The sequence below is a fragment of the Corvus moneduloides genome, chromosome 3 (assembly GCF_009650955.1).
Source record: "Corvus moneduloides isolate bCorMon1 chromosome 3, bCorMon1.pri, whole genome shotgun sequence".
NCBI lineage: Eukaryota > Metazoa > Chordata > Aves > Passeriformes > Corvidae > Corvus > Corvus moneduloides.
The window spans coordinates 78,413,279-78,428,738 of record NC_045478.1 but is presented as its reverse complement, the minus strand read 5'-3'; the positions used below and the strand labels follow the sequence as shown (position 1 = coordinate 78,428,738).

Here is a 15,460-nt window from a genome sequence, read left to right as displayed (position 1 = left end):
TACTTTGCATTTTCTGCTTAGATCCCTGCATATCTTCTCAGGTGTCAGTAGCCCAGGTTTTGGCCTCCTTCTGGGTTCCCCAGCCTAGATAAGCATACGTGCTGTTAAAGCTGTTTCCAGGAACGCCTTCCTCTCCCTGCAATCTCTTATCTCCCAGAGGAGATTGTCAGAGGGTACTTCAAAGCCCTTTGAAAATGGCCAGGGCTCTGCCTGCAGCCCAGCAGATACAGGCGCCCTCATCCCAAGAAGTCAACAGCCACCCCTGCATTCGAGCCACCTTATCACCACCACAACATCGAGCAGCAGGAGAGACTTTACCCCTCGCTATCACAACCCAATCTTCAGTCTTTGCTCTGCAACACGCTGCTCATCATCTCCCCACATTCACCCAGGTGGGTTGTAGAAGATTACATGAAAACAAGCAGAAAATAAAAGGAGTGGGTTTGCTCAGCCCTGAGGAACAGGGAAGCCTGAAGCCTGCTGAGCTTGTAATTAAAATGTGGAAAGGCCATGACAGAGCTCAAAAGGTGGAAGAATGGGATACAGGCAGCAGAAAAATGCTGAGCACCAGGCTTTGGGCAACATGCCATTTTGAATTAAAAATAAGTGAGAAAATTGCCTATAGAGAGGGGAATGCAGGGGAGGGGCAGCTGTGGAAAGAGAGGGTGACGGAGCAGGGGCTATTGTCCAAGCACTGCCCTCAGATAAATCTTGTTCAGAGTTTCTCTACTGAAAGACTATGAGGTGCAGTGAGGCAGAGGAAAACTGTGCAGCTGTTTTATGGTGTTATTATCCCTGCTGAACCACGGAAGAACAAGTGCCTGCCAGGAGAAAAGGCAGGACACCATGTGTGCAGTTCTCACTCCATCAGCAACTTGAAAATGGAAACACCAAACATAAAAGTCACATTTTTGCTTGGAACTTGTTTTCTGCTACTGTTAACATCATCTCAGGGGCTAGCATCACTGGAACAGGCTGCTCAGGGGAGTGGGGGAGTCACCATCCCTGGAGGTATGTAAAAGACGTGTAGACGTGGCACTTAGGGATATGGTTTATTGGTGGATGTGGGAATGCTGGGTTAATGGTTAGACTTGATCTTAAAGGTCTTTTCCAATCTAAGTGATTCTCTGACCAGGGACACAGGTCAGGCGGCCACAGAGAACCCATGGCACACGCATGGCCAAGGATGTTCCACCATGATAGGAAAAGTAGCAGCTGTCTGGACAAGGAACATGCTGTATCCCATGTCATATTTATTCCATCTATATTAACCCAAATCGTTCACTGCTGCTAAAATTACCCTCCCAGAGAGAAGGCCTTTAGATAAATGTTTGGAGTTAACTGAATGAGTTGTGGACCAGGAGTCAGAAACATCAGATAGGTACATGGGAGATTCGTCCCAGGATAGCACAGAGAGCAGAAAAGTCTGAGCAGCAGGAGAGGATCAATATTCCTCCCTCCCAGCGAAGCCAGAGGGAAAGTGCCACAGAGAGGCAATGTCATTATAAGCGTACCTGCAGCGCCAGAAGATCACCAGGGATCCCTGTCTGCATCTTTTTCAGGCTACATAAAGTTTTACAGGTCTGCAACTCTGCTGACCTGGGTGAAATGATTCCTCCTTTGTCTCCAAATAATAAGATCAGGATCCAACCTAAATGCACAGAGCTAGGGAAGAAGGGATGTCTGGGGACACTCTCAGCACTAGAGTCTGAATCAGTGTCTAACGCAGGTCTCCTTCAGCCAGGAGAGCTCTTCAGATTGGTGCAGTCCCTTGCAGATCAGCAGGGCTGCTCCTCATGCTTCCTTCTCTAGACACATTTCCCTTGCTGAATAAAAAGCTGCTCCAAGCTGAGGTTTTGGGCCTTTTTCATACACATCTCTGATCAATTCATCCTGTTTAAACTGTGGAGAAATAAATTGGCCATGCTGAAGAATACTCTGCCTCAGACGGTAAAATTCATTGGATTACACAGCTGCTTGTTCCCCAGGTTATACATAGAGGACTGAACTAACGGGGTAATGAACAGCCCTCACCATTATATCTTCCTGCTGGCTGCCAGCAATGCGGGAAGCTAAGGCTTCAGAAGGTCTTGTTGGATCTTGGGGCCCTGCTGTCGGCCTGAAACACATCCTGCTCTTTCAGAAACATTAAGTAGACTGGGATAGTCAGGCTGATTGGTGCCAAAAGTCCACCTCATCCCACATCCTGTCTCTAGTCAGCACAGATGCTTAAGGAGAGAACGTAGAACCAAGTAAATGCTGAGTGATTTTTCCCTATTATGTGCAGTGATTTTTCCTCCCAGCTTCCAGCTATCCATAGCTTTGAGACTTCCTAAAGAAAAGGCTGTATTTTAATACCTAACAGCCCTCCTTGGGGCTGTTCATTTCCTCAGGCATTACTCTAATTGGGTTTTTAATCTGCTTATGACTAAAGTAGGTAAAAGTAGTGTCTATCACTCCCCATTGCCCCGGAGTCCCTTTGCCAGTTCTCCCGAGGTTTGTAGTGTCTCACTCTTTCCTGAGCAGTTGTTTTTCCTCTCTCCTCACGTTGCTGCATGCCAGGGCAACACTAAAGGCAGAAGTTGACAGAGATCTCTTCTGTACAAACCCCTGAACACATCAATTACTAGAGCTCAGAAAGGTTTCTCAACTGTAGGGGCACTCACATGCTTCAGCAAGGTTCAGCGTTTAAGCATAATACGTATGACAACATTAGGTCAGCTCCACGTGGTCATACAAAAACCCCATCTCCTGCAGCTGTGCCCCCCCTCTCTGTGGTCAGTAACTGGTGTCTAGAAAGAAAATCAAAAGCAAAGTAAGAGTGTGGTGAAGTGTCCTTACAGACACCTTGTAAGGACAAACTCTCACATTCGTCAGTGTCTCAGCTCTAGTCAACCTTCAATCATACCCTAGAAGTATGTCCAATCCACAAAACACAGGGGGAAAAAATGGTAAAGGGGACTTTTCTCCATTAAAAAAAAAAAAACAACCAAACAAACTTTCCTAGAGGACTTTAATTGCGTACGAAAGAAAACCAAGTCCTGTCTTGGGAACTTCCATCCATCACAAACCATCAGCTATTTCAGGATTCCTGGGAAACCTTATGTACGGTAGGCTTACTTCAGTATGCTCTTACCAGCCTCAGCTGCCAGCCCATCCAGTAAGTGAAGCAGGGCAGCTGAGGGAGCCTTTTGATCACAACAGCACACCCAGGCACGAAAGTCACCCTGGGGTAAAGGATAACCTGAACTGCCTTAGCCCTGTCCAGATGCTGAGATGCATAAGACAGCAGCCCACCTCAGCAGAAAAGCAATACCCCACAGGTAACAGAGAGATTTTTGTGCCAGGATTCGGCAAGAGTAGGTTCTGGACTCTAAGCTAGCACATCCCCTTTTCCTGCAAAGTCAGCATGCAAAGGTGGGGTGGCTTGGTCTCCAGCCAGTGCACCCCGACTCTGCCCCCCACAGCACAGAAACCCCATGGAAGTGATTCTCTGAAGGCACCAGCATGGGCAGTAGTGACTCAATCCCAGGTACTCACCAGAAAGGAGCCCGCTGGCAAGCTGGGCTCTCGGGCACAGTTGCTGTGCTGCAGGATGACCAGGTGAACCAGCCTCACAGCCCGGCATGGCACTTAACAAAGTGGAGAAGAAGCCAAGGCTTTGTTCCAGTGAGGAACCAACCATGAGAAAGAGGAACAGTGCATTGATCTCCTTCCTCTACGTTGTGCAGGTTGTGTGCATTCCCATGGCTGAAAACGGCTTGGCCTTATAACCCAAGAGACAGGTGGCATGGGAGGGCAACCCGGTATGCCACTCCTGCATGCCTACTCCTCTCAGCTCCCAGAAAAACAAACACAATGGGGACAGTTTACCAACCTTGGTCCAGAGCAGAGGTCCTTCTCTGGAGCAGTTTTGGAGCAGGACACTGGATCCATGGGAATGCCTGGAGGTCTAGATGCTGCTCCCCACTCGGCTAACTCAGCCTTCTGTGCCACAGCCATTGAGCTCCTGGGCACGAACAACCTCAAACGCCTTGGCCCTGACATGAGGGACAGGACCCAGAAAGGAGTGACAAGACCCACAATGCCAAAAGGGAATGGGCTCTGGCTCCCCGAGGACACGTGGCAACAACATGCAGCAGGCAAAACACCCCAGTTGTGCTGTGCTCCCTGCTGCTCACCCGCTTTCAGGGCCAGGCACAATGAGCCTGTCCGTGCCTCACAGGGCCACAGCAAGATGCTGCTGTGCTGGCAGGGAGACAGAAAGCTGGCCATCATAGCCTTCCCACCCAGCCCGGCCCCCTGGGGATGGGGCAGTGCAGGGAAAATGCTGTATTTTCTGGGCAGAGGCCTTTTGCTGGGGCACTGGGAGAGCAGTCCCTCCCTGACGGATATTGGCACAGTGCGTGGCCAGGGACTGCCCTCCAGCTTCCTTGAGCAGGCAGCAGAGGCAGACACATACACAGGTCAGAATTTATTTCCAAATACTTCATTTATATCATTCTCACATGAAATATTTCTTTTGGAATATAGCCTACACTTAGAAAACAGAAGAGAGTTTTTTCATAAGGCACATCAGATTATAGACTACATAGAGACATCTCCCCCTCATCTGCGCTCATAAAATATCGGTAATTTTAAAAGTAATATTTCTAAAACCTAGACCCTGTGTAGCCCCATGTAGAGCAGTATCCATAGAGTTATTAGACCTCAGTTTACACACACCTAGTAAAGGGCTATAACAAGTTGTATATAAATCACATCTTCAGAAACAGTCACAGCTGGCTACATTTAAAAGTAATAATACTCCAGACTATGAAACAGGCTGCTAATAAAGTATAACCTACTGCTTCCAGTACAGCATGATATCAAACAAGTATGATCTTGCAGAGGAAATTTTGTTATTTTTGTAAATGGAAGCTGCTCCAATTCAAGCCTGTCTCCTCCTCAAACCCATATTTTTGATCAACCAAGACTGTTTTTTACAGAGAATCAAAGCACCCAAGAGAAATCTAGCTTTCTGTTTTTCTCCAAGATGTTCGTATGACTGCATATCTGAAATCCTGTCAAAGCATTTGAGTAAGAAATATAAAGGCTCAGATGTTAACTTCAGGACCAGTAAACATTAAACCATTACCAACCAACCAGATGCAACCAAGTCAAATGCATCCAGCTTCTGTGCTATGGAAACTGTTTTTCCAGGCTCTTCCAGTGCAGAAGCCAACATCTTTTTATTGAATTGGGCCCTAGGTAAAGATTTCCATCCCATTTTCAAGTTTTCAGTGATGGAACATTACCCATTCTGGACTCATTCTTCTGTAAAGAAGGAAAAAATACTGTCTGTGGAGCCTGTGCCAATAGCCCAGAATCCATTTATATAGTGTCATTTTCCTTAATGGGCCAGGAGGTCCTGTGGTCACCTTTATCGACTCAAATGGCCTCCATAGTTCTTTATATCAGGCGTTGATTCTTTTCGGATGAAAAAAGGTTCTGGCCTTCTGTCATTACAGTTTAGTTTAAGAATAAGGAAAAGGTCGTTTCAAGGCTAGGGCCAGAGGGAAAAAAAAAAAAAAAAAGAAATATAATTTGATCTTGAACTATCTAGGGGGAAAAAAAAAAGTAGTTGTGGCCATTAAAAGGCAGACAGCCAGCACAAACTAAATGTCCTCTGCAGAATAGGTTTAAATACTGATTCTTGCAGAGAGTCACATTATCATTCAGGTCTCTCAAACTCACTAGAACTGCAATTAGGCTTAGAGTTCAGTAAGAACCAGATTCAGTCAGAGAACAGGTCACACTCAGCTCTATGTTGATCCCTCAGCTACATTTTAGGCACATTTCAGTTAATCTGTTGGACTGATCTGGAGGAAAAAAAATAATTATCAGTTACATTTCTGGGGTGGCCTCAGACAATTTCACAACTATGAGCTTGGACAAGATTCAACCACAAGAGACTGTTGCCTTTAGAAGGGAAACATTAACTTGGTTGGAAACAGCATCATGAAGAGGATGCAGCAGCCTCAGTTTCTAGAGTCCAGTTTGTTATAAATCTCAATCTGCCTGATTTGTTATTTTTTTAGCAGCCTTATAAGGTAAAGTGGGGCATCCTGAAATTCTTGGCTGTAGACTTAAAACCAGATGCGGTTTATATGGTGCTGCACAGATATTTGTTACATCGCTTAGGAAAAAAAATCCAAAAACCCCAACACAACAGTATTTACATTCCTTTGAGCTGAAATAGACGAACTGTCATCATGTCTGCAAAAACACAGAGGAAATCGCCACTGCTCGAGGTAACGAGTTAAAGCTTGGTCATGTTCTCAGGCTTCCACTCGGCTTCCTGGGAAAGGCAGGGAAAGGAGGACAGAAAGGACTTTCAGAAAGTCAGGAGGTGACAAATGAGATGTCAGCTCCGTAAGGGATTAGGTTCCCTCACCACAAGCTGAAGGTATATTCATGACCTTTTTAACCATGGCATTTGCGGATAGATTACACCTCTTGCATACCCTTTTTAAAGTGATCCCTAAGAGCATTGGCTTGGGAAGACACAAAGAGAGCAGGAGTGGGGTTTTAAAGCTACAAATGTCAGTTAGGAGGCACAGTGTTATTTTTCCCTTTGATCGTCCATGTACAGAGCTCTACATTTCCACCGTTGCTTGTGCATTCCTCCTGCAAAGTCCTGGCAGTGAAGGCCTCTGTTGTGCTCCTCCCCATCACATACACCTTACAACAGAAGAAGTTGAATCCTTTGGACAAATCCTTCTACGTTCACAGACACATGGTGCTTTTTTTTCCTTACTGAGAAGTTCTGGTCACAAAACTGCGTGCCAGACCTGATATATAGCAATTATTTAACTAAGAATCCTTCTGCAACCCTCGAAAGGGCAACCGAGTTATCCAGTAGCAACATATACACATACATACAGATCTACACTATACACTCAAGACAACACAAATTGAGATTTCAGCTAATATAGCCTCTATTGATTTCCTCAGAGCAGCACTCAGGTCCTTGCGACCCCTATACAAAACAGCAGTATTTTTTCCACCAGGATTTGGAGAGGTTTTTCATCTTGTCTGGAGTCCTACATTTGGATTTCTTTGGTTGCTGCTGGGTATCCGAGTACTGAATACCAGCCACGATGGCTGCATCAAAGACCTCCTTGAGGTTTTTCTGAGTCAAAGCGGAGCACTCGATGTAGGATGTGGCTTTTATTTCCTCAGCACAGAGCTTTGCAGCCTCCTCCGAGACAGGCTTTTCTTTGCACTTGTCCAGCTCGATGAGGACTTTGACATCCTCCCGGAGGTCTGACTGTGTCCCAACCAGGATAATGGGCGCCTTGGGGCAGTGGCAGCGAATTTCGGGAACCCACTTCTCACTCACATTCTGGAAGGACGAAGGGCTCACCACGCTGAAGCACAACAAGAAGATGTCCGTGTTGGTGTAGCACAGAGGCCTGAGCTTGTCGAATTCATCCTGCACAGAACAAAACTGTGTTAGCACTCCACAGAAAGAGCAGCTCTAGCCTGCCCTGACCCTTGGTGAAGCTGAGGATCACCAGCCACTGCCATCTTGACAGGGCACCCCAAAATGAGCATCCAGACCAGCCAGCAAGGTGTGATACAAGCAGATGCCACCTGTACCCAGCCTGAGGTCTCATGGCTGCCAGCCAGCAGGCACCCTGCCACCGTTGGGAGCACAGGACAAAGGTGGTGGCTTCCCTGCGTACCTGAGATTTTCCAGCTAATGCTGCAGGTTATTTCAAGTGCTTAAATATTTCCTTTGTTCTTTGTACACAGGCCCTCTGCCCTACCTTCAGCAAAGCAGCAAAGCTGCGGGAAGCAGGTTATGGCACACAATGCCACAAACTGAAGAGGGAGAGAGCACTTCCTACAGGCCCACCTCTTCCAGGGTGTCAGTGAGCAGCTCTGACAAGGAGCGCCCCGTACCTCAAAGCTGTTCTGCCAACAGACACGGGCAAGGGCAAAGCAGGCATGCGGCAGCAGGTGTACCTTTCTGGGTACCTTTCCTGGAGTCGGCTTTCAAACTGGTAACTACTTAGCAACATCCTACATGATATGGGAATAATTTCCCAGCCATTGTGCCCAGGGATTTAAATCTGATGGGAGCAATAATGACTTACAATGTGCAGGCTTAACATGCCAATGGCATAGAGTAAGAGCTTTACCTTTCCCTCCCACCCATGCCACATCAAACAAACTGCCTCCCAGCACTACCCTTCTGGCTTTTTTTTTTTCCTTTTAGGGCAAACTCCAGCAAAGCAAGGCCCTTTTTCAGCTTCAAGACGAAGCTACAAGAAAGTCAAACACCTCAGGTAACAAAGGTGTGCTGATCCTCAGGGAAGAATGCAGCTAGAAGCAAGGGTTACTCCAGGCATGCTGCTTTTATACTGACAGCAGGATAAAACCACTAGCAGCCTGAACAGGTAGGATCTGCCTCAGTGGCAGTGACATTTTAAATAAAATGGACCATGTTCTCAAAAGCTTAGAATTGAAAGTGCACAGAAATACAAAGCTGAATATATCTCTCTGGCACCAGTTTACTGATGAATTGCAAGTTGCATGTTAATTTTCGATATGTGAAATTTTGCTTTAAAGCCTCTGGAGGCCCAGGATATGCGGTTTAAAGCCCCCTGGAAGCCTCAGAAATCTTGTTCTGCTCAAATGAATTTCTTGCAGCAATATCTCTGAGAGAGACAGCAATTTATAAAATACCAGTCAAGAAAGTAAGATTCATTAGCTCTCTTGATTCTCAGATTAAGCCTCAGAGGAAACCAGGCTCTCACCACTTGGGTCAAGAAAAACCCCACATTTACTAAGAGATGCTGCTCTGAACAAGAGGGCTGTTTGCAGAAAGGCACCTTGCCATGTAATTGCCTCTCCTTGCTACATGAGAAACCTCAAAAGGGCTTGATTCAACGGGTTTGGAAGCAAACCCCAGATGTGAAGGGTTTCTACCAAGATGAAATGGTGCCCTTTATGTCACAAGTACACTCCTGCCATTTCAATGGTAGGCACATGGCATGCAGGGACTCTACCCCTCTTTAGGCTAGTGATGCTGAAATAGAATTTCCCACTGCCTGGAATGCTTTTTTTAGCTGCAGATTTCAGCAGCCATCTCCCAGCAGCAGTTTTACCAAAGTATCCACCCAGGAATCTTTTACTCAGGACAATTTCTGTCAGTTTAGATAACCCCTTCATTTTAAAGGCAGTAACTTTACCCATTCCAGCTGCACTTGGGCAGGCAGAGCAAACACCTTAACCATTAACGGCAGGGAAGGCAAGGGGTTACAGGGCCTGTCCATCCCTCCTGCAGCTTGTGGTTGCATTTCCACAGGCACTGCATGTCCACAGGCTGTCACCTGATGGCAATTTTACCTGCCCTGCTCTGCCTATGAACATGCACAGCCAAGACTGTTGCAGCACCACCCCATCTCGTCAGTAGGACACAAAATCATGGGACAGTTCTCCTGTTTCACTTCATATCACTACCTGCAGAAGGCTGTTTGTAGGATTTTAGCTTTGGTTTGCAGAGCACATGGGAGTCCTACACTGCTGTCTAATACTGCATAGCCCTTAAAACCTCATTCCTAAGTAGGGCACCCAGTTACTACTCATCTAAATAGGTTTGTATGTTAAGACCACTGAGATTTTTCAGCATGGTTTGGTGAAGGCATAGACCTAGATCCACAAAGCTGCATAGGATCCTAACTCCCACTGCCTTCAAATGCAGTGAGGTAGCAAAATATTTTTGGCTACTTTTGGTTACCCAGCCTCGACCCCTGGCAAGCAGTGTTGCACACTGCTCAGGATGGTACAAGCCTGGGTCTTCCAGAAAATCTAAGGCAGTAAGAAACGGGCTCTTTTTATGTATCAGACAAAGTAGGAGATGAGAGGCATCAGGCACTCTTCATCTCTTCAGGCCTTAGATTACAGCAAACCTCAGCTTTGAGGTGGCAGCGCTTTCTAAACGGGTGGGAATGGCGAATATGAAGCCTCCACGGACAACACCCAACAGGACTTTTTTCTCCCTCCAGCCTCTGTCCCTTCAAAACCCGTCTCTATCTCCAAACACCTACAGCTGTGGATGCTTTGCATGAGTACATCCCAAACACTAATTCTTAAAACTGCAGTTATTTAACAAAAATAAAGACAGTGACAACCTCTCAAAGAGAAAACCAGGTGGCCACTGAATCTCCAATATGTTCAGCCTTTCTAGTCAGGCTAAACAGAGCAGCAGCTTGAGCCAGCAGAGCAGCAGCCTGTGCCCAGCCCCTATATGGAGGCACAGTACATCCCCCACCCTTCACCAGACAGGCAAAGCAGCGAGTTAAGCACCATTGAAAACGACAGTGGATAATAACACAATCAAACACTGGGAATACTTTCAAATCCATGAAGTCATTTGCAGGACTACCTTGCACAACACCAACAACTTCTCCCCTCCCGCTGTCATTTAAATCAAGTAAGTGGCTCCACTGACCTGACCAGCTGTGTCACAGAGCTGAAGTCTCACCGGCTTGCCATCGACAGACACAACAGCTTTGGAGAGAAAGGGGGGGGGGGGGGGGGGGGGGGGAAAGCTGTGGTGAGTTCAACTTTACATGTTTTCCATTAAAGAAATTTTTTTTTAAAAATGAAGATTTACCATCCCTCAGCTCTTATAGCTTTTTCTTCAATTACATTAAACAACTTAGCAGAGCTGGAAGGGAGTCCGTCGCTAACACTTGGGCACACACAAGCCCTTCAGGGCTTTCCGATTAATTTTACTACAAGATACGAGTTAGGCAGTGACGGCACAAGTCCTCTGCAGGCAGCGTGGAGAGCGAGCCCGGCAGTCCGGGATATTCTTCTGCTACCAAGGTTTCGTTTTATTCCTTCGTACACATTCAGCACGCCCGGGACACGAAAAGCCCCCGCTGAACCGCAAGGAAACCACTGGACTTCCCCCTTTGTAAGGGCGAGACAAGGCGAGTATTTAACCTGCCCTTTAGGCGTTTCCGATGTCCCCGAGAGCGCTAAGATTTACAGCAGAGAGTTCCCAGTTAAAGCCCGGCTCTGGCTGCACGGCCGGGCATGACGCCCGCTGCCTGCCTGGCTCCGTTACACCGGAGACCAGCCGGTGCTGCTGGCTGCCATGGCAGCCTGACAAGCTCGGTCCTGCTTCGTAGAGTCCTGTTCCCCATAAATACTTAATGAAATCACCGAACCTGGACATCGCGCCCCTCCCCGCGCAGCCCAGCCACGGCCCCGGGACCGGCACGGGCGGAACGCGCCGCTCCCCAGGGCGGCAGAACCCCCTCCCGGTGCCCGCGGCCACCCCAGTCACTTACCGGAGAAGTTGTCGAAGGCGGTGGGGATGTATTCGGTGGGGTACCCATTCGTGGTGTAGCTCACCACCAGGCTGGTCTTCCCCACCGCGCCGTCCCCCACCAGAACGCACTTGATGCTACGCCGCGGCTCGGACCCTGCTCCGGCCCCGGCTCCGGCCACGGCCCCGGACCCCGCCGCCCGGCAGCGGCCGCCCAGGGCAGCTCCCAGCGCCGCCGCCGCCCGCCCGCTGCGCACCCTGCGCGGGGGCACCGGCGGCACTTCACAGCCGCCCGGCGGCACGGGCTTGCTGATGTATCCCGCCTCGCCCTCCTGCTGCGGCGGCATCCGCGCGGCCACGCAGAGCCCCGCGGCCCGGGGGGCGGCGCGCTGCCCGGGGCCGGCGGCCGGGGGGCGGCGGGGCGCAGGGGCGGTGGCGGACGGGCGGTGCGGGGCCCCGGCGGGCCGGCAGGAGCGACGCGACCGCCGCGAAGCCAGCCCCGGCGCCGCTGGCTGTTCCCGGGCGCGGGCGGTGGCGGCGGCTCCCGGCGGTGGCGGCGGCTCCCGGCGGCTCTGCTACCGCCGCGCCCCGCGCGCCAGAGTCCCGGCCGCCGGCCCCGCGCCGCCGCGTGACATAGCGCGGCGCGGGGAGGAGCCGGCGCCGCACGGCCCGGCCCGGCACGGCCGCCAGGCGGCGCCGCAGCGCCCCGGCCGCACGCACCGACAGCCGCGGGCGGGCAGGGGGGCGGGCAGAGGGGCGGGCAGAGGGGGCGGGCCGAGGGGGCGGGCAGGGGGGGCGGGCAGAGGGCGCGGGCAGAGGAGGCGGGCCGAGGGGGCGGGCACGGGGGGCGGGCACGGGGGGCGGGCAGAGGGCGCGGGCCGAGGGGGCGGGCAGGGGGCGCGGGCAGAGGGCGCGGGCAGAGGGGGCGGGCAGAGGGGGCGGGCCGAGGGGGCGGGCAGGGGGCGCGGGCAGAGGGCGCGGGCAGAGGGGGCGGGCAGAGGGGGCGGGCAGAGGGGGCGGGCAGAGGGGGCGGGCCGAGGGGGCGGGCAGGGGGCGCGGGCAGAGGGGGCGGGCAGGGGGCGCGGGCAGAGGGGGCGGGCCGAGGGGGCGGGCCGAGGGGGCGGGCAGGGGGCGCGGGCAGAGGGGGCGGGCAGGGGGCGCGGGCAGAGGGGGCGGGCCGAGGGGGCGGGCCGAGGGGGCGGGCAGGGGGCGCGGGCAGAGGGCGCGGGCAGAGGGGGCGGGCAGAGGGGGCGGGCCGAGGGGGCGGGCAGGGGGCGCGGGCAGAGGGCGCGGGCAGAGGGGGCGGGCAGAGGGGGCGGGCCGAGGGGGCGGGCAGGGGGCGCGGGCAGAGGGCGCGGGCAGAGGGGGCGGGCAGGGGGGGCGGGCCCCGGCGCGCGGGCGCGCCTCTCATTGGCCCGCTCGCCCCGGCGCGCGGCGCTGGGCCCGGGGGGGGGGCGGTGCCGCCCGGCCCGTCGGGGCTCGCGCCCGCCCCTGCCCGCGGAGCCGCCGTGAGGGCCCGGCCGGCGCGAGCGGGGCTGGCGGGAGCCGCGGAGGGCGTCGCGCTCAGCAGGACAGGAGAGCCCTGCAGTTGCGGCGGGTGCTCTCGTTATGTTTGCCCTCGAAGCCGCTGAGTGAGCTCCCATCTGCACGCTTGGGGAGGGGTGAACTGGGCCATGTGCCGTGGGAAAGGGGGCATCTCATTTTCAGCACCTTTGAAATAAGTTGGCTATGGAAAGTTTTGCAGGTAAACACTCAAAATAAAAGGCTGATGAATAGCTTGGCTCTGCTCTCAATTGGGAACATTTTTAACACGTTTCTGATGGGAACCTTAAAAGCGCCATACAAATAGGAAGCACGCCACCTGCAGAGTCTGGGATACCTCATTTGGCAGGCAGCAAGTTCCTGTATCTTAAAGAACTTACCCAAATCAGTGCTGATAAGTCTATGGCAGAGTTGAGATTTCAGCTTATCATTTTTAGCATCACTGAGTTGCCAGTGAGACCTGAAGTGCTGTTTTCCCATTTCCCTCAGTGAAATGGAAACCCATGTGAGGCAGCACGTGCTACAGCTGCCCACCATGCCCATCTGTACGTCCCATGGTCACTGGAGCTGACATCTTCCCGCTCCTTTTAACCCTGGAGCAGTGTGGTCTAACCACCAAAGGCTCTGCAAAGCCTCGTGTCTCATGGAAAAAAGCACTCTGTACAGCTGATCTTTTCCTAAGTGCCCTGGCCTCTTCCATGGGAAGAGTCACTGTGGCTCTCCATAGGGCCGTGGCTCCTGGGCACTTAGACATTTTGGACATTCCAAAGCAGTGCCAAAGCCAAGGTCCTCTCTGGCTGAAGGCAGCTGCAAAAACCCCAGGTTGGATACCCTGTGCATGCAGCTGAAGGTGGAGGGAAGAAACATCTCCCCGGAGCCCCATGCCAGGGCAGCAGCACCCTCTCCCTGCAGGGAGCACAGCCAGGCAGGGATGGAGCACAGCAACCAGCAGAGCATACAGGCTCAATGTGACCCTCATACTCAAGACTCATAGGGGTCATTGACCCTCCTGTGGGACATCCCAGTCCTGCAGAATTACCTTCCCTTAAATTAACAAAGATAGTGCTGTCACATATGGCATTAGCCCCAGACAGAGCCATCACAGGGCACCCGGCTACAGCCAAGAAGCGTTTTCCCATTGAGTGCTTTCATACATTTATCCGTCTGTGATTAAGCCTGTGAGAAATCACCCAGACAGCTGAGCTCTGCCAAGATCGACAGGTAGAAGGACTGGAGTGGGAGCCTGCCTGCACTGAGGCTTATACTAAAATAACAGAAATGGCTTAATTCATACTTTTGGTTATTTTGGTACAAGTCCTCATGAGGAAGCTGAAGTTAGAACAAAAGCATTCTATTTTAATTTAGTGTAATTATAGCCTGTCTACCTAGAAAAGCTGAATTGCTTTAACAATACTACTGCAGCTTATTCCCTAGAGTATGGATGCAGTTGTGCCAGGATAATGCTAATATGGCTAATTCTTGTCGGGAAAGGGAAAAACATTATGTGTGCATTGCAGGCTCGCTTTGCAAACAACTGCAGCTATTTGAAAGGTTACCTCCATGGCAGCTTGTTGCCACATTTGTTCTTGGGCCTGCTGCCTTCATAGCAGAGCCTTACAGCAAGTGTGCTCCACAGCCACCTGGCTGCAAAATCACAGTGTTTAATTCAGTATTAGGCACCTTCAGCTCAGCAGCTGTTCCACAGAAAGGCCTGAGATTATGGTGTGGCTGCTGTGCTGTGATGTGAGGGAGCTCAGAGCTATCTGTGGTGTGGTAACATCTTGAGTAGTGAGTAGTGATGCTGTTTCAGTTTAGTAGAGTGATACAGGTGACAAATCACATCCCTGATCAAAGTCAGGTACCAACCCCAGTACCAAAAATTGTTATAGGTCCTCCTTTTCCTTAAAGTGAGGCAAAACAAAAATGGATTAATTGCATGGAGGCTTGTGTCCCTTCTTCTGAATTGAAAACAAGTCGCTTTTCAGTGAAACTCCGAAGGTAGGCAGGATCTGCATAAAACAAGGAATATCTCCAGTCATTTCTGATGAACTGCATGGCATATGGACCCTGGATACTGATACTTCTGGTGCATTTCCTCCCTACTGCTCTGTGCAGGGGGCAGAGCCGCATTTGCAGCCCAGCGTCTCATTTTTCTTCCGCGCGGTTCCAAGTGTATGCATAGCTGCATCTCTGCACAAGACAAGGCATTGCTGGTGAGAGGCACGTACAATGGGAAGAAGTACAGCTTTTTGGGATCTAGTTCCTTCAGAGTTTATTCTTCAGGCTCTGAGCAGCACCCAAAAAGTTGTCTCCCACACGCATGAGCTTTGATAGAAAGCCCTGTTGTGCCTGAGGTGCAGAGCTGTCAAGAGGAGTCTCCATCTCCATGCCAAGATTTGTGTTACCCTTCTGCCAGAGCCCAGCAGTTTTCCATCTCCTGAAATCCAGAGGAACTTTCCACCTCAGGGAACAAGAAATTGGAGAAAATTCAATAGACTGGACTAGGTTCATGCCACATTTTTGCAAGGAAAGAAATAAAAGGAGCACTATAATCATATTTTAACTACCTTTTACTCTAATCAGCAT

General features: G+C 51.1%; 1 protein-coding gene across 1 annotated transcript; it reads right to left on the bottom strand.

Moving 5' to 3' along the window:
- Window positions 1-4,459: 4,459 nt before the first annotated feature.
- RHOU (ras homolog family member U) lies at window positions 4,460-11,694 on the bottom strand. Its single transcript, XM_032102319.1, has 3 exons — window positions 11,355-11,694; window positions 10,505-10,563; window positions 4,460-7,477 (listed from the first exon to the last, which is right to left on the bottom strand). The coding sequence occupies exons 1-3, from the start codon at window positions 11,677-11,679 to the stop codon at window positions 7,022-7,024; spliced, it is 840 nt and encodes a 279-aa protein (XP_031958210.1). The 5' UTR covers window positions 11,680-11,694; the 3' UTR covers window positions 4,460-7,021.
- Window positions 11,695-15,460: the final 3,766 nt, after the last annotated feature.

What these genes read in the sequence shown, in the direction of transcription:
- RHOU (XM_032102319.1), bottom strand. Translation starts at nt 11,679, where the DNA reads ATGCCGCCGCAGCAGGAGGGCGAGGCGGGATACATCAGCAAGCCCGTG. An exon ending in CGCCTTCGACAACTTCTCCG is followed by an intron (nt 10,564 to 11,354) that starts GTAAGTGACTGG and finishes TTCTCTCCAAAG; the next exon opens with CTGTTGTGTCTGTCGATGGC. An exon ending in TCTGTGACACAGCTGGTCAG is followed by an intron (nt 7,478 to 10,504) that starts GTCAGTGGAGCC and finishes TGTTCTGTGCAG; the next exon opens with GATGAATTCGACAAGCTCAG.